The sequence below is a fragment of the Pleurodeles waltl genome, chromosome 12 (assembly GCF_031143425.1).
Source record: "Pleurodeles waltl isolate 20211129_DDA chromosome 12, aPleWal1.hap1.20221129, whole genome shotgun sequence".
Classification (NCBI taxonomy): Eukaryota; Metazoa; Chordata; class Amphibia; order Caudata; family Salamandridae; genus Pleurodeles; species Pleurodeles waltl.
In genome coordinates, this window is record NC_090451.1 from 173,485,597 (window position 1) to 173,499,342 (window position 13,746).

The window sequence follows — 13,746 nt, forward strand, 5'->3', positions numbered from 1 at the left end:
CTCTCAGCAGCAAAAGTGCTCAGTTTTTTTCTATTTGTATTCATTGTTTATGCCCGTTCTCTTAGTGCTCCCATTTTATTCGAATTTGAGATGTTTTAGGCCTAATTCACTAAGACATGGAAATGTAACAAAGTACTCCAGGATATTACTCTACATTCTCCAAAATGCACTTGTAAGCAGCCTCTTTAGTAGACATCTGTTATTGTTAAAAGATGCTTTGGTTCATACATTCAAGCACACGTTGGTGAGATGTTTTGTAAGAGATGACTTTGTGAGGAGAAACAATTACAACTGCACCTCTGTTTTTGCGGGAATCCCGTCGAAAGTCGGAGCTGTCCAAAAGTAACACGTTTTAAATTATTTTATTCCAAGAATTGACATTTTAAACCTCCCATTTCTTTACAAAAAGGAAGTGCATTCAGCTCTTGTGAAAAAAACAAGTTTAATTTTAGTTCAATTTTTAGAGGGAGCGTTCAAAGATTTTAACAACATTCTGACTTTAGTTTTAGAGCTGTAGCTCGTGACCCGTAACATCTATATCAATGCTTCCACAATCATTACAACAAGAGGGCCAGTAAGTGTAAGCCTGTTGGCTTAAAAAAAACTAAATTATTTTACTTTTACAAAAGATTATTTTATTTGACTTAATTGTTGCAAAGACAGGACTTGTTAATCGGGAAGGGAACAGCAGGTCTGCATGTATAATGGTAATGCAGAATCAAATGTGAGGGTAGAAAGCTCTAATATACAGAAATGTAAAACCTTGTTATCGTTTAATTATCAACATATCAAGACATACAAACACACATTTTTCATGAGTTGCTGTTCCCATTCCATGCTCTGCTGGGGACTGACAAGCTCACAGAAATGGCCGATACACGTGATAATTAAAAAGCTGATAATGCACTAAATGTAATAACCAACGCATCTTTTAACAATAATAGATGTCTACTGTAGAGGCAACTTACAAATGCATTAAAAAAAAGCAAACACATGAGTTCACAAACTTGGTGACGTTAAACTTTGCCAGGCTGGCACACCCCTGTTTAATCTGTGTTTAACTAAAAACACCAAACCGATAGACATTTGTTGAATTTCACAAACCTTTCATAATTCTGGTTAAGGTGTTGTACAAGTAACCACATAAAAGAGTAATGGCCGCTTTCTCTTCTCGTAGGATACAGCATTTTAAGAAATGCGTCAAGTTCATTCACGACTGCCGTCTTCGTGGTGGGGGATGCCTCGTTCACTGGTCAGTGGATTTAGAAATTCTATGTATTCTTTCAGAAGATCTGTCACATTTTGTCTTTTCAATTCCTTAATGGCAAAGTTGAGATTTTGTTTTTGTTTTTTTGAGGGTGTGTGGAAAATGTAAAGTGATGATAATTGTGAACTACAAACATTTGCTGCTGGCGCAATAGCATTGCCAAATGTTTCCAGAATTTCTGGCCAGAAAGTCTAAATATATGAAGGACATGTATAGTGAAACGTGAAGTGCAAAGCCTGTTCTGCTTTATAAATATAGAAATTGCAGCCCTTGTTGGCACCACTTGTAACATAGCAGCACCTTATTAAATGATGAACATGTGTTTTTGCTTAGCTATGCAGTATCTGAGGTTCCTGGGCGAGTGAAAGTGTTCAACATTCATTGACTAAAGCCAACTTGGGTTCTGATGGTGTGCTGATAACTAGAGCGTACACAATCATGTAGACTGTATTCATTAAGTTTTAAAAGTTATGTGACCAGAACATTTGCCTTTAATATGCCATTAATCCCCATATAAATATTTGGTGAGGTCGCATATGCTCAGTTCTGGAGTCCTCACCAACTCACTGTGTTGAGTTCTAGAGGGCACATTTTGGGTTCAGGTGAGGAGGCATCACCTGGAATGTAATGTTCTGTTCTGCAGGGGTCTCACCTGGACCGTCATGCTTCGTCATGAACCTTTACAAGGTTCAGAACAGTGTTAAGTCAACAATGAGGACTCATCTTGCACAGTTACTAAATCAAACATGTTTAGACCTTGTGTACAACTAACACCCATTCCTACTACAAGAGTAGAAATTAATCCTTGGGCTAGATATCCCACACAACGTGTATCCAGGGCCAGACTGGCCGTAGGAGGAATTGGGTGCTTACCCTGGAGGCTGGAAGGGTGGGGACCTGTTTTGAAGGAGTGGGGGTCGGTTTTGCAGTGGTTCTGCCATATCGGCCCCCAATAACAAAAGCAGGTTTGGGTTTCCAGTCTGGCCCTGAGTGTACCCTTCGTCTTTAAGAGTTAGTGATAAGAATTCACAGCTTGCAATAAAAAAAATACTTCAGAAAAACACAATGCAGTCAGAAAGATGGGTTTACTCCTGCAAATATCATTAGACTTCAGACTTCAGAGGTAGCTTAAAATAAACTAATATATAAAGTAGGAACACTGTATGAAATAACACATTTTTAGTGAAAGTAAATTGGAAATGTGGAATTATATTGCTCGCTTTACAAATGTTAAAAACGTTTCTATTTCAGGAGCGGCACACCCATATTAATACCCAAATAAATGCTGTATTTGTTTTACAGGTGAAAATGTGTTGTACGACAAGAGAAAATAAATGCGTCATTTATTTTGCAGAGAGAAAATAGAAAATAACTTCTGTACAAATCCTGTGTTAGGAAATATGAGTGTTCTGTGTGGGAGTGGTTGACACCAGTACAGTAAAATTACACTCTTTAAAGACTTCGCTACTTCGCTACAGACAGCTTTAGCTGTTTGTTGACCAGACCTATGGTTTACAGTATACATAGGGTGAGCTTCGGATCAGCGCCTTGCTCATGATCGAGATACGAGGTAGCACTTTACCCAGGCGGATTTTAAGCCGCCAAGACAGGCGAAAATCTTCCATTTGCTGGCGATCTTGAGCGCTAAAGCTGATGCGAATACAACAACCTCCCCGGGTCATAAGCGCGGCACATGCGTACCTCACCTTTACAATTGATTATGAGGAATTTCGGTACCCTTAGTGGCAAACATCAGAAAAAAACACGGTGTCTCCTGAATAATACAGATACTAATGTAAACAGAGGCTATGATACCCTCCAATAGTCCTGATGAGGCCCTGATTGAAGAGGCCGAAACCCGTTGACACATATTCTGGCGAGATTGTGTTCTCTAAATGAAGTCATCTTTACAAAAAAACACTTAATACGCACTGCAAAATACCTTAAAAAAATAGATAGGTATTTGATAGCTGCTTGTATGTGAACCACCAATCATCGCAACCGAGTGGATTACAATCACAATCTTTCAATTGTAACCACCAATAAAGAAACGTTGTCGGGCACAACCCTCTACTGACGGTTTGGTCAGTGTTAAGACTTTGAAAAACTATAAGTCTGCCTCAGTTGAACTTAGAAGAAAATGTTGTCTTAATTGTATGTGTGTAATGTGTTGTCTTGGAAATAATTTTGTATTGTATATAATTTACTGATGGGTCACTGTTGGCCTTGTACATAACCAGTTGTAATAAATATTGGAAAGCAATTTATCCATAAAGACAGTATTGAGCACTGGTCTTTACAAATATTGATTGAATTTATCCCTACCTTCAGACCGTTTTGTTTGTTGTCATGATCGAGGTATGGTCATCTCATCACGATAGCGCATGTGCATGCCTGTGTGATGGGCACCAGGAATCCTGTTTCTAATATTTACACATACCCATTTAAGGATGGTCACTGTATATGCACCAAGATCCATGGTGGCCTAGCAAGAGAAAAATATTTCACTGCCAAGACCTATTGGCTTTCCAGATTTGTTTAGTGTTTTAGTGAAAACTGTAAAGAAACAGGGGCTTTGACTCTTGACAGATCATACTCATTGTATTTCTGTCTACTATCTCCTAATCCCCGATACATCTACAATTTGCTGTGCACGAACGACCAGTGGTGCATTGAGAATTAAAGAGTATTTAGTGCTGGAAAAGAGACACAAAAAGGCGTACATGCACAGGTGTTTTGTACTATGTAAAGAACAAATCCTGTAATACATTTTACACGCTCTTACGTGCCTTTGTGAATTAACCCCGAAATATCTAACATCGGAATACAATGTGACTATTCAGGCAATGAATATTCACTTACAATTGCTACAATTTTGCCATCTTTGCACTTTTTTATAGTAATAAGGTGTTGCACGCTTCCTGACCAGTTCACAGATATGCACGAGTATGTTGAAGAGTACACTGTATTACTACTTCCTGTACTCCTAAATGCTTTTGTGACTCGCCCACAGAGTGTTTGAAATTTTTCTAAACTGAGACATTTTCTGATTGAAGGGCTGGTTATGCAATCCTTACTGGCTGCAGCATTCAGTAGTTCGAATCTCGCCTCACATCATCCAGGAACCTTATGCTAAAGTAGAAGGAATGACCCAGATTAGGTCAATCTTCAGAGCAAGTAACCTGAGGAAATAATCTAGTAGTGTGCAAGGTCACTTTGTGCAGCAGCACGTTTACTCTTCTCCTGAAGCACAGTCTGAATGTCTGTTAACAGTGGTTGGGGAGGACCAGCAGTTGGATCCTTATACACAACTAGTCTTGTAAAGTGCCATGCTGGCGTGCCACCTCCTATTTCCAAATCAGAGAAAAATACATCAGTGCTGTTTAACCACAGTTGTAGCTGCAAACAATTGCTGAGTTATCGACCCCTTAGTTGGAAAGATAACTTATTTGCCAAAGGGTTAGTAGCCTCTGGGGAGTGAGCAGGCAGGGGTCCTGGTGACCGCCTGCTCCCCAGGGTGACTCCGAAACAAGATTTTGTTTTTGTTTAAAGCAGCAGTGGTACCTTTAGGGAATATTGACTGCTTTACTAAAAAATATGTTTCCCATTTCACAATGCAAACATAGGGATGGTGGTCTATTGTTCCTTGCAGGCCACCGTCTGTGTATTTGTAGCTGGTCACAGAGGGTCACAAATAGTGACCTTCCTAATAGGTATTCATTAACCCCTTCTGTGCCGCGGACGTAATGGTTACGTCCTGCGGCACAGTGCTGCTGTGTGCCCAGGACGTAACCATTACGTCCTGGGCACACAGCCCAGAGGGAGCGCAAGCGCTCCCTCTGTGGGGTTCCCGCCCACCCCCCAAAGTCAGGGATGGAAGGGGAAGGTATCATTTTTATCGGGAGACTTGGGGGAACATAGAATAGCAAAACAAGTGTTATTGCCCCTTATCTTTCTCTACATTTTTTCCTTCCAAATATAAGAGAGTGTGTAAAAAAGACGTCTATTTGAGAAATGCCCTGTAATTCACATGCTAGTATGGGCCTCCCGGAATTCAGAGATGTGCAAATAACCACTGCTTCTCAACACCTTATCTTGTGCCCATTTTGGAAATACAAAGGTTTTCTTGATAGCTATTTTTTACTCTTTATATTTCAGCAAATGAATTGCTGTATACCCGGCATAGAATGAAAACCCAAGGCAGGGTGCAGGTCATATATTGGCTCTGGGTACCTAGAGTTCTTGATGAACCTACAAGCCCTATGTATCCCCCCAACCAGAAGAGCCCAGCAGACGTAACAGTATATTGCTTTCAAAAATCTGACATTGCAGGGAAAAGTTAGAGTAAAACGTGGAGAAAAATTGAAGATTTTTTCACCTCAATTTCATTATATATATATTTTCAGTTATTTTCTGTAGGAAACCCTTGTAGGATCTACACAAATCACCCCTTGCTGAATTCAGAATTTTGTCTACTTTTCAGAATTGTTTAGGTTTCTGGGATCCAGCAATGGTTTCATGCCCATTTCTGTCACTGACTGGAAGGAGGCTGAAAGCACAAAAAATCGTAAAAATTGGGTATGTCCCAGTAAAATGGCAAAATTGTGTTGAAAAATTGAGTTTTCTGATTCAAGTCTGCCTGTTCCTGAAAGCTGGGAAGCTGGTGATTTTAGCTCCGCAAACCCTTTGTTGATGCCATTTTCTGGGAAAAAACGTTCTTCTGCAGCCCCTTTTTCCCATTCTTTTGATAAAAACGAAATTTTCCCTGTATTTTGGCTAATTTCTTTGCCTCCTTCTGGGGAACCCACAAAGTCTGGGTACCTCTAGAATCCCTAGGATGTTGGAAAACAAGGACGCAAATTTGGCGTGGGTAGCTTATGTGAACAAAAAGCTATGAGGGCCTAAGTGCGAACTGCCCCAAATAGCCAAAAAAAGGCTCTGCACAGGAGGGGGAAAAGGCCTGGCAGCGAAGGGGTTAAGCATGTCATTCTGGAACCCCCCACAACTAGGGAGTCTGCCTTGTTTGTGTGAGCTATGTGTACATAGTCCGCATCACAAAAGTGAAGGCTGGTCACAAAAATGTACTGCGTAACTTGAGATCACTTTTACTGACTGGTCTTTTAATTCAGAAGTCCCCACATTTCTCTATTTTTGGATATGTTGTCTGAAATGACTGACATGATGACTAATCAATTAGTGAGTGATGTGAAATTCTCCACTCTGGGAGAGCACCTACAGCAAGAGGCAAAGTCAAAATAGTGACACTTTTACCCCAAATGTGATCTTTCATACAAATTAAATATTTTACACATGTATATGAATGTAGCGATATCCCAAAAATGTATATTTTATTTTATAATTTATCTTTATAATGTACATTTTTCTCCACATCTCTTAAAACACCTCTAATGCTAATTCAATATCTACAGACTAATTTTAAGTATAAATTAAAAAAATAAATACAATCTGCAAATCAATGCACTATCAATTTAGAGGCTGAGGCTAATGCATGATCCAATATATCCAGTTAGTTGTATGTAAAGTTATTTATATATATATATATATATATATATATATATATATATATATGTACACACATACATACAGATCATGGCCTTTGGTCATGGATTGTGCTTATGATTATCAACCCCAAAATCACTGCATGTTGTTAAAACACACACACACACACACACCAAACATCCTGCTTGCCTTGACCTCTGTCTACTGTGCACTCAGCACCCCTATTCTACAAGTTGCTGTGCACAGCATTCAGCCATATGGTGGAAGTATGGGAGAAGGCCACACTTTAGAACTCTACACCATAGTCCATTGAGCGCGGGCCTCAGCTTTACACAGCAGGCTTTGTACACGGTCTGTATTTTGACCATGCATTGCACCCTTCCACGCAGCTAGCTGCAGGCAGCCATTGACCAGACACAGCAGGGTCTGGCTTTTAGCCATGCATGGGACCAGCTCTCCTGAACCCAAACCCATTCGATACATTTGGCTGTGCTCAGTATTCTCTAGGTGTAGGGAATGCACAGGACCGGATGTAAGACCACACCCTGCACCAGGCACTTGTAACCGCTTAACACAGCTTTTTGATGTATGCAGTGGTCTTTGTTTCGGTCATGTCACTAAACACTTTCCCAAAATCCTGCTGTTTGCAGCATTCTGCCCCATGCAGTGGGCTCTGTGCACAGGACATAAACCTGCCCATACCAAATATGTTGTGCCCAGTCATCATCTGCAGGCAAGTAGAATTTCGTTGCAGCACTGTACACAATATGCTCACTAAATACTCCCAAAAGCAGCATTCAGCTCTGGACCAGTGAGCTCTGTGTGCATGCTGCAGCCTTTACCAACACCTTGCCGCTCATTGCTCAGAAGTGCTCAGAATGCAGGGTTCCATGGAGATGACAGCACTTTCAACCATGCCCTTCATCCACTACTCTAAATGAAGGTCCCTGGTGGGTGTCCAGCAAACATATTCCAGAGCCCAGTGTATCTGCACATAGGAGGGTCTTATCGATGCCCTGCACCCCACTGTGCAGAACACTGGGCTAAGGGTACAGGGTGACCAGAACTCAGGTGCGTAAAACTGACTCTGGGGGCAGACATTGAAAGGAGGGCGAGGTGTGGGTGAGTGGATGGTAGCTTTGAAAAGGAGAACATCCAGCTTTCTGCTGCTCTTAGAGTATTGGTTTCCTTGGGCTGGAATCTCCTTTTAATGAGAATGGAGGGATGAAATGGACAACTGTGAGAATGGATTCTATTTCGGTTCATCACAGACGTCATATCTAATTTAATCTTTATAAGGTCTTTATCCACCAAATGGTAGTCTGGATCATTATTTCTATTACATTTCAGGATGATGTAGTTAAGATTTTTGTAAGCAAACCATCCTGTGGCCTATCTTGAATGAACAATTCCACTCACCCTACACGGACTTACTTGGGTTCCAGCGAAGTCAAACTTTTTTTAATGCATTTATTCCTCTTCCTCTAGGGTAATGGTGCTGACTATGTTCTGATCTTGGCCAGATCTCACAGTCTAGTTCCTTTCACTCTAACTGCCTGACCTTCGTACCTCACCAAAGGTTCGTAAACCACATTATTATGATCACTTGCTTTTCTCCTGTGATTAGATCTTGGAAAGATGTCCAAGAACCAATCTACTCTCTTTCTTCAAATGCATTACCTGTACTTCATTCAAAGACTGATGTACAGTGTGAAGATGTCCTTTTAAACAGAAATTCTTTGTTTTTCTTATTAGGCAAATTTTCCTTCTTGTGATGGAAACACCTTCATGAAGATTCCTCTCCTTAACAATATTCCCAGGCATCAGACTGGTCCGGAATAGCTTTTCCCCAGCAGTAGCTCTCAAGTGCTCACTCACTGGAATATAATGGGCTCTAACCCACAAACATATGTCATTTTCCTTTTTTTTCCATGTCTCCTGATGAGCTTAAGCAGAGCTCTATCATAGTGCTTCAATAATGTGATTTTTGCCCACTTTGACAGCTAGGTGAAATGTCTCCCTCAAAATGTTCAGGGCTCAAACGTTGCTGTGAGTGCCACACACAAATGTCTTTATTGGATTGACATGATATCACATGTGGTGCATTTGTTCTGACTATAAAGCTGTGGTATGTGATTCATGTTCCTGAAGCATGAAAGGCCATTAATGTCTGGGAGGCCAAGTTATTTTTGGACAAGACATGCAGTGACTTGCTAAAGCACACCTCTTCTCATACTGGCAAAGTATTCTGAAAGGAATGATCTCCCAATAGGTGTATCCACAAAAAAGCACAATAGGAAGGAGAAAGCCTCTTTATTCTTGAGGTTACAGTCCCATTCCTGGAACCGTTCAGTTTTGCGGTGCCGTTCCCCAACATTGTTTCCTAAGCTGCAGAAGATCCAGCTTGAATTTACTGCTCTATCTTCCGACATCACACAGGTTTGGTATTATGCCACGCCACACTGAATATCTTTAGGATGGTTCCGGTACCCTCAGCACCACACTCTAAGGTCAGCCTCATTTCTCTGGCCTTGCTGACTCAGACCTTGACACCTCCCCACTCTGTGCCTTCACAGTGTTTGGCTTTGGAGCATAGAAAGATGTTGCTGACAGCACCATTTCCTATCCATTAAGTGCTATCAATGGTGTCACACCAAGACCATGACACTGTGCTGCGTTTGGAGTCACCACCAGCTCCTCCATTGATGGTGGCTGAAATGATCCTGGTAGCACATCAGAAGGTAAATGTCTTGAAGATCTATCAAATAAGTTATTTAGTTTCAGATCCCTTCCCCAGTTTTACATGGTCAGGAAGCATCTTCAGTTTTGTGCTGTATATTGTCCAAATTTTTTTTCTCCTGGGGATGCTTTCAGGTTTAGGTAGTATCTGTGCCCAACACACTTTTCCTTCCTCTGATTCTGATCCTACTGAAGGTCCTGTGGAGCTGCAGTAGGATTAGGTTGAGCTGATCCTGATTGCCCAAGACGTGGAAGGTGGTCTGGTACCCAGATCTTTGAGCACTCAGTATTCACCACCTCCTCCTCACATGCACAGAGTGGACCTGCTCTTGGAGTAGGAAGGTCAGCTCCTCCACCACAATCTTCCAACACTGGAGCTGCATGAATAGCGATTTGGTAGTGTCAGCTAGCCACCTTTTGCCTCCCTGCTGACGTTGAAGATGCCATTTTGGCTTGTAGGATACCTGCTATGAATTCTGTTTATGTGGGTTGCTGGAACACATTTGTACAATAGTTTGAATCAGAAAGCTTGCATCCTCGAAATCACATCTTTCAAATGTTGTTCATTTTACACTGTCTCCAGTACAGCAGAACAGGCAATGGCTACAGTCAAGAGTTACCTAGCTGCCCTGTCTCCCTAACAAACTATAATTGCTTTGGGCATCTTTAGTGGTACGTTGTCTGAAACCTTTGCTTTACCTGTTTTTTCCCACTCCGCATTTTGTTCATCAGTGTGCCCTTAATCTTGTATTGCTTTTTTGTTTTAATGGCACCCCCTTTCAAACTACTGCACCGTTGTGCTGCTCAACTTCTTTGAAGATAGGTTTGTTACTAGCAATGTCAGCTCACATGGCCGGAGAACGTCAAGCCCTCTTTGTTTGTCTGCCTTTCAAGGTTTTCTACCCAGGCAAGTTATTCCTGTGTACTTGCCCAGCCTCCTTGCCCAAATAGGTTTTTGTTTTTTAGATGGCCCAATCTATCACAACCTTTCTTTCTTCCTTCCTTCTCATCCCTCAAAGGAGGAGGGGTGGCCGCATAGACTGGAACCCAGGCATGCAAACTCGTACTACATCGACCACACCCAGTTTTGTATATATGTTGCTGAAGTCAAGAAAGACAAGGCGGTGAAAAAATGCTTCATTTTTCCTTGGCTGATCCTCTGTATCCAGATCTACTATGTCTTGGCCAAGAATGGCCTCCAGTGGACATATGTGCCCATACCACTAGGGTGAAGTCTGCTTCCATGGCTGTCATAAGAGGCCTTCTAATTGTTGAACTTATTCCACGCAGGTCCATAGTCATTCCTGTGTACTTTTAGTAAACATTACCTCAAGCATGCACTGACAGATATTTTGACAGAACTGTGTAATATGACTTCCTCGATTAATTGGCTCTACTCATTTCCACATCTTTCAGAGTATTGCTTTCAGACTTATTCTTAAGGTGCAGAATCTGCAGAAATAAGTATCAATCAGAAGTAACTTACCTTTAGTAATAATATTTCTTGTGGATATATAACTTCAGGCAGATTCCTCACCACTCCCCCTCCTCCCCTGATGGGCGAATGTGGTATATAATCAATTCCTTTGCTTTGCAAATGCGTTTGCGCTGTTCTTGTCACTATTGTTAATTCTTTCTAGGTTCCTTGCCTTTTGCCTCACTAGAGCACAGAAAAGAAGTATCTGAAACTGACCGCACTCAATTTGGTGTCTACACATGCCATTGATGTCATATCCAGTGGAAGGAGTCCCTGCTGGAGCCACATGGGGCTATCTGGCTGTGCTGGAGAGCTAATGCTGGGCAAAAACTTTCCCAGACCAGTCTAACATCTGGGGAATATTTAGATGACAAATCTGTAGTAACATAATTTATTCACCAGAAATATCCTGAGCAAACACTTACATTGGCCTGTCTTCACCCTAGTGGGACTGTGCTACAGAATATCTATTGAATATAAATCATAGACATGTCATGATTTAAGAATATCGTGGCCAAGATATTGAGAGCCAAAATAGTGAAATATAAGTGTATAAAGAGGAAGTATATATTTACTATTCCTAACTGCTCATCTACTCAACTTGAATAATTACATGTATTACACCGGTAAATATACGTGGAGGTAGGTGTAGAAAATCTATTACTTTTCATTATTTTTATTTTAAAATATTTTCCTCTATACTATATTTCCGTGCCACTATATTATGGCTTTGATGTTGAGTTGGCACACCTTTGCAGCAATTAAGCTAGTCTGACTTTGTTTCCCAGGTATTGGGTTTCTGTTTTTTTCTAACTAACCATATTAATGACGGAGAGGAAAGCCTCAGCAGCTGCACATAGATTTAATTCTTCGTGGGTTACTTTATTTGCACTTTGCCAGTTCTCGCCCAGATGTTAAGTTCTTCTGTTAAATAGACTGGGAACTTGGTGTGGTGCTGTGCGGGAAGCTTTGGAGAAGGTGCAGCCCCTCCAGGAGGTTATCATTTGAGACACTTTACCACTGGAGCAGAAAGATCAGTTCCAAGTTTTCTTAAAGATCTTGTGATCAGTTCTACCTCGAGCTTTTTGAACCATTGGGGTAATTGACACAGGAGGATATTTCTGTACCCAAACCTTCAGACGCTGTCAGGCTCTTGGGCTTGGGTGGAGCAATATGTTTAGCAGTGACCTTTAGTTTGTGGCTTTATTCCTTCTTTTACATTTAAATCTATCTGTAGGCCCCTGCTCCTTCTCAAACTCAAAATCATGTGAGTGGAATTCCCTAGAGGAGCACTATGACCTTGCACCCGCTCTTGATTCTCCTGTGCGCCTTCTCTGAATGATCTTTCATTGTAATGCACTTCCGGAACATTCTCTGTGAGTATTTCTGATGCTCAGTAAGTGTTTCTCTGGATGAGGGGGTATATCCTGCTAGCACCACAGATTTTAGTTTCCTTTCCTTGGAGGACTTTTCAAAAACATCTACAGTGTGCGTTATTGGGCGTGCTAAGAGGCTCTGCAGTTTCTAGGAAACTATACACTACAAGATTTACATTTTGAGAAAGCCTTAGAAACAAGCCGGAAGGCTTCTCCAACCCCTATTATACTCATATTACCATCCACCATCTTTACAAAGTGATAACACTCCTATTAGAGATATAAGTATCTGAAACTGCAGTTTAAACAAGCATTTTCAGTGCAATGGGTCTCACGTTTAGCATTGTAAACTCCCAACCAGACTTTTTTCGCCACATAAACTGAAAAGTAAAACAGTTTCACATAAGCGAGCCAATGGCCACCATGAGCGCAAAGCAAACACACAAAAGGAAACAGAAGTCCACTCGACTATGGCCGAGGAGCGTCGCCCCCCCCGCCAGCAGCAGGAGCTGCAAAATGAAAATAATAATAAACAGTGTTTATTATTGTTTTTATTTTTCAGGGGGCGGGGCCATGGGCGATGACAGGGACGGAGGGGGAGTGCACAGCACTCCCCTTAGTGTGCATGTATGTTTAGCTGGCGGTCTCGGACCGACCAAACACACATGCACACTGGGCTCTGTCCATCTTGGCACTGTGTTGCCGGGTTGGAGAGAGCAGGAAGAGGCTCTCACTCTGCTTTGGAGCACCAAGCCAGGGGTTGGAGAGAGCAGGAAGAGGCTCTCACTCTGCTTTGGAGCACCAAGCCAGGGGATTCCGACCAATCCTAATGCTGCACTCATGCAAGAACAGCATAAGGATGGGTTGCTAGGCAGGCTGGGAGCCTGTGCCTGCAGCGAGTGGAGCGGGAGACATAAGAGCGGCAAGGCTGCGGTGGCAGCGGATGAGAGTTTCTTTTTTAATTCCTTTATGTTGTTGTGCCCCTGCCCCGCAGCTTTGCCCCTACAGAAGCCGCACCTGGCTGGCATATATTGTTAAAATACATCATATGACAAGCATATTTTGTGAGAGTAGCTTTAGCGGCAGTGGAAAGAGAGGGCAGTGCAGAATGGTATGTTTAATAAGTGAGAGAAACATAATATTTTTTTAAATAATTAACATTTTTTGGGCTTTCAAAACAGAGATGAGAGAGAGTGTGTGTGCTTTGTCAGTGTGTGCGTGCATAAATCTTAGGTGAAACCCGACAGACAACTCACCATACCCAACTGAAAGCACCTGTATCCAACAATTCATCAGAATATACATTTATTAATGGGGGAGTAACACCCAAAATACCCCACTGAAGCTTTCCCCTTGAGTGGGAGTGA

At 41.7% G+C, this 13,746-nt stretch overlaps 1 protein-coding gene across 4 annotated transcripts in view; it reads left to right on the forward strand.

The window, feature by feature from the left end:
- Positions 1-13,746, forward strand: part of LOC138268113 (dual specificity protein phosphatase 22-A-like) — a 210,092-nt gene that overhangs the window by 103,824 nt on the left and 92,522 nt on the right. For all 4 annotated transcript variants that reach the window (XM_069217501.1, XM_069217499.1, XM_069217503.1 and 1 more), the window contains one exon: positions 1,178-1,252. In XM_069217501.1, the coding sequence (XP_069073602.1) occupies positions 1,178-1,252 (75 nt within the window). The remainder of the gene's footprint in view (positions 1-1,177; positions 1,253-13,746) is intronic.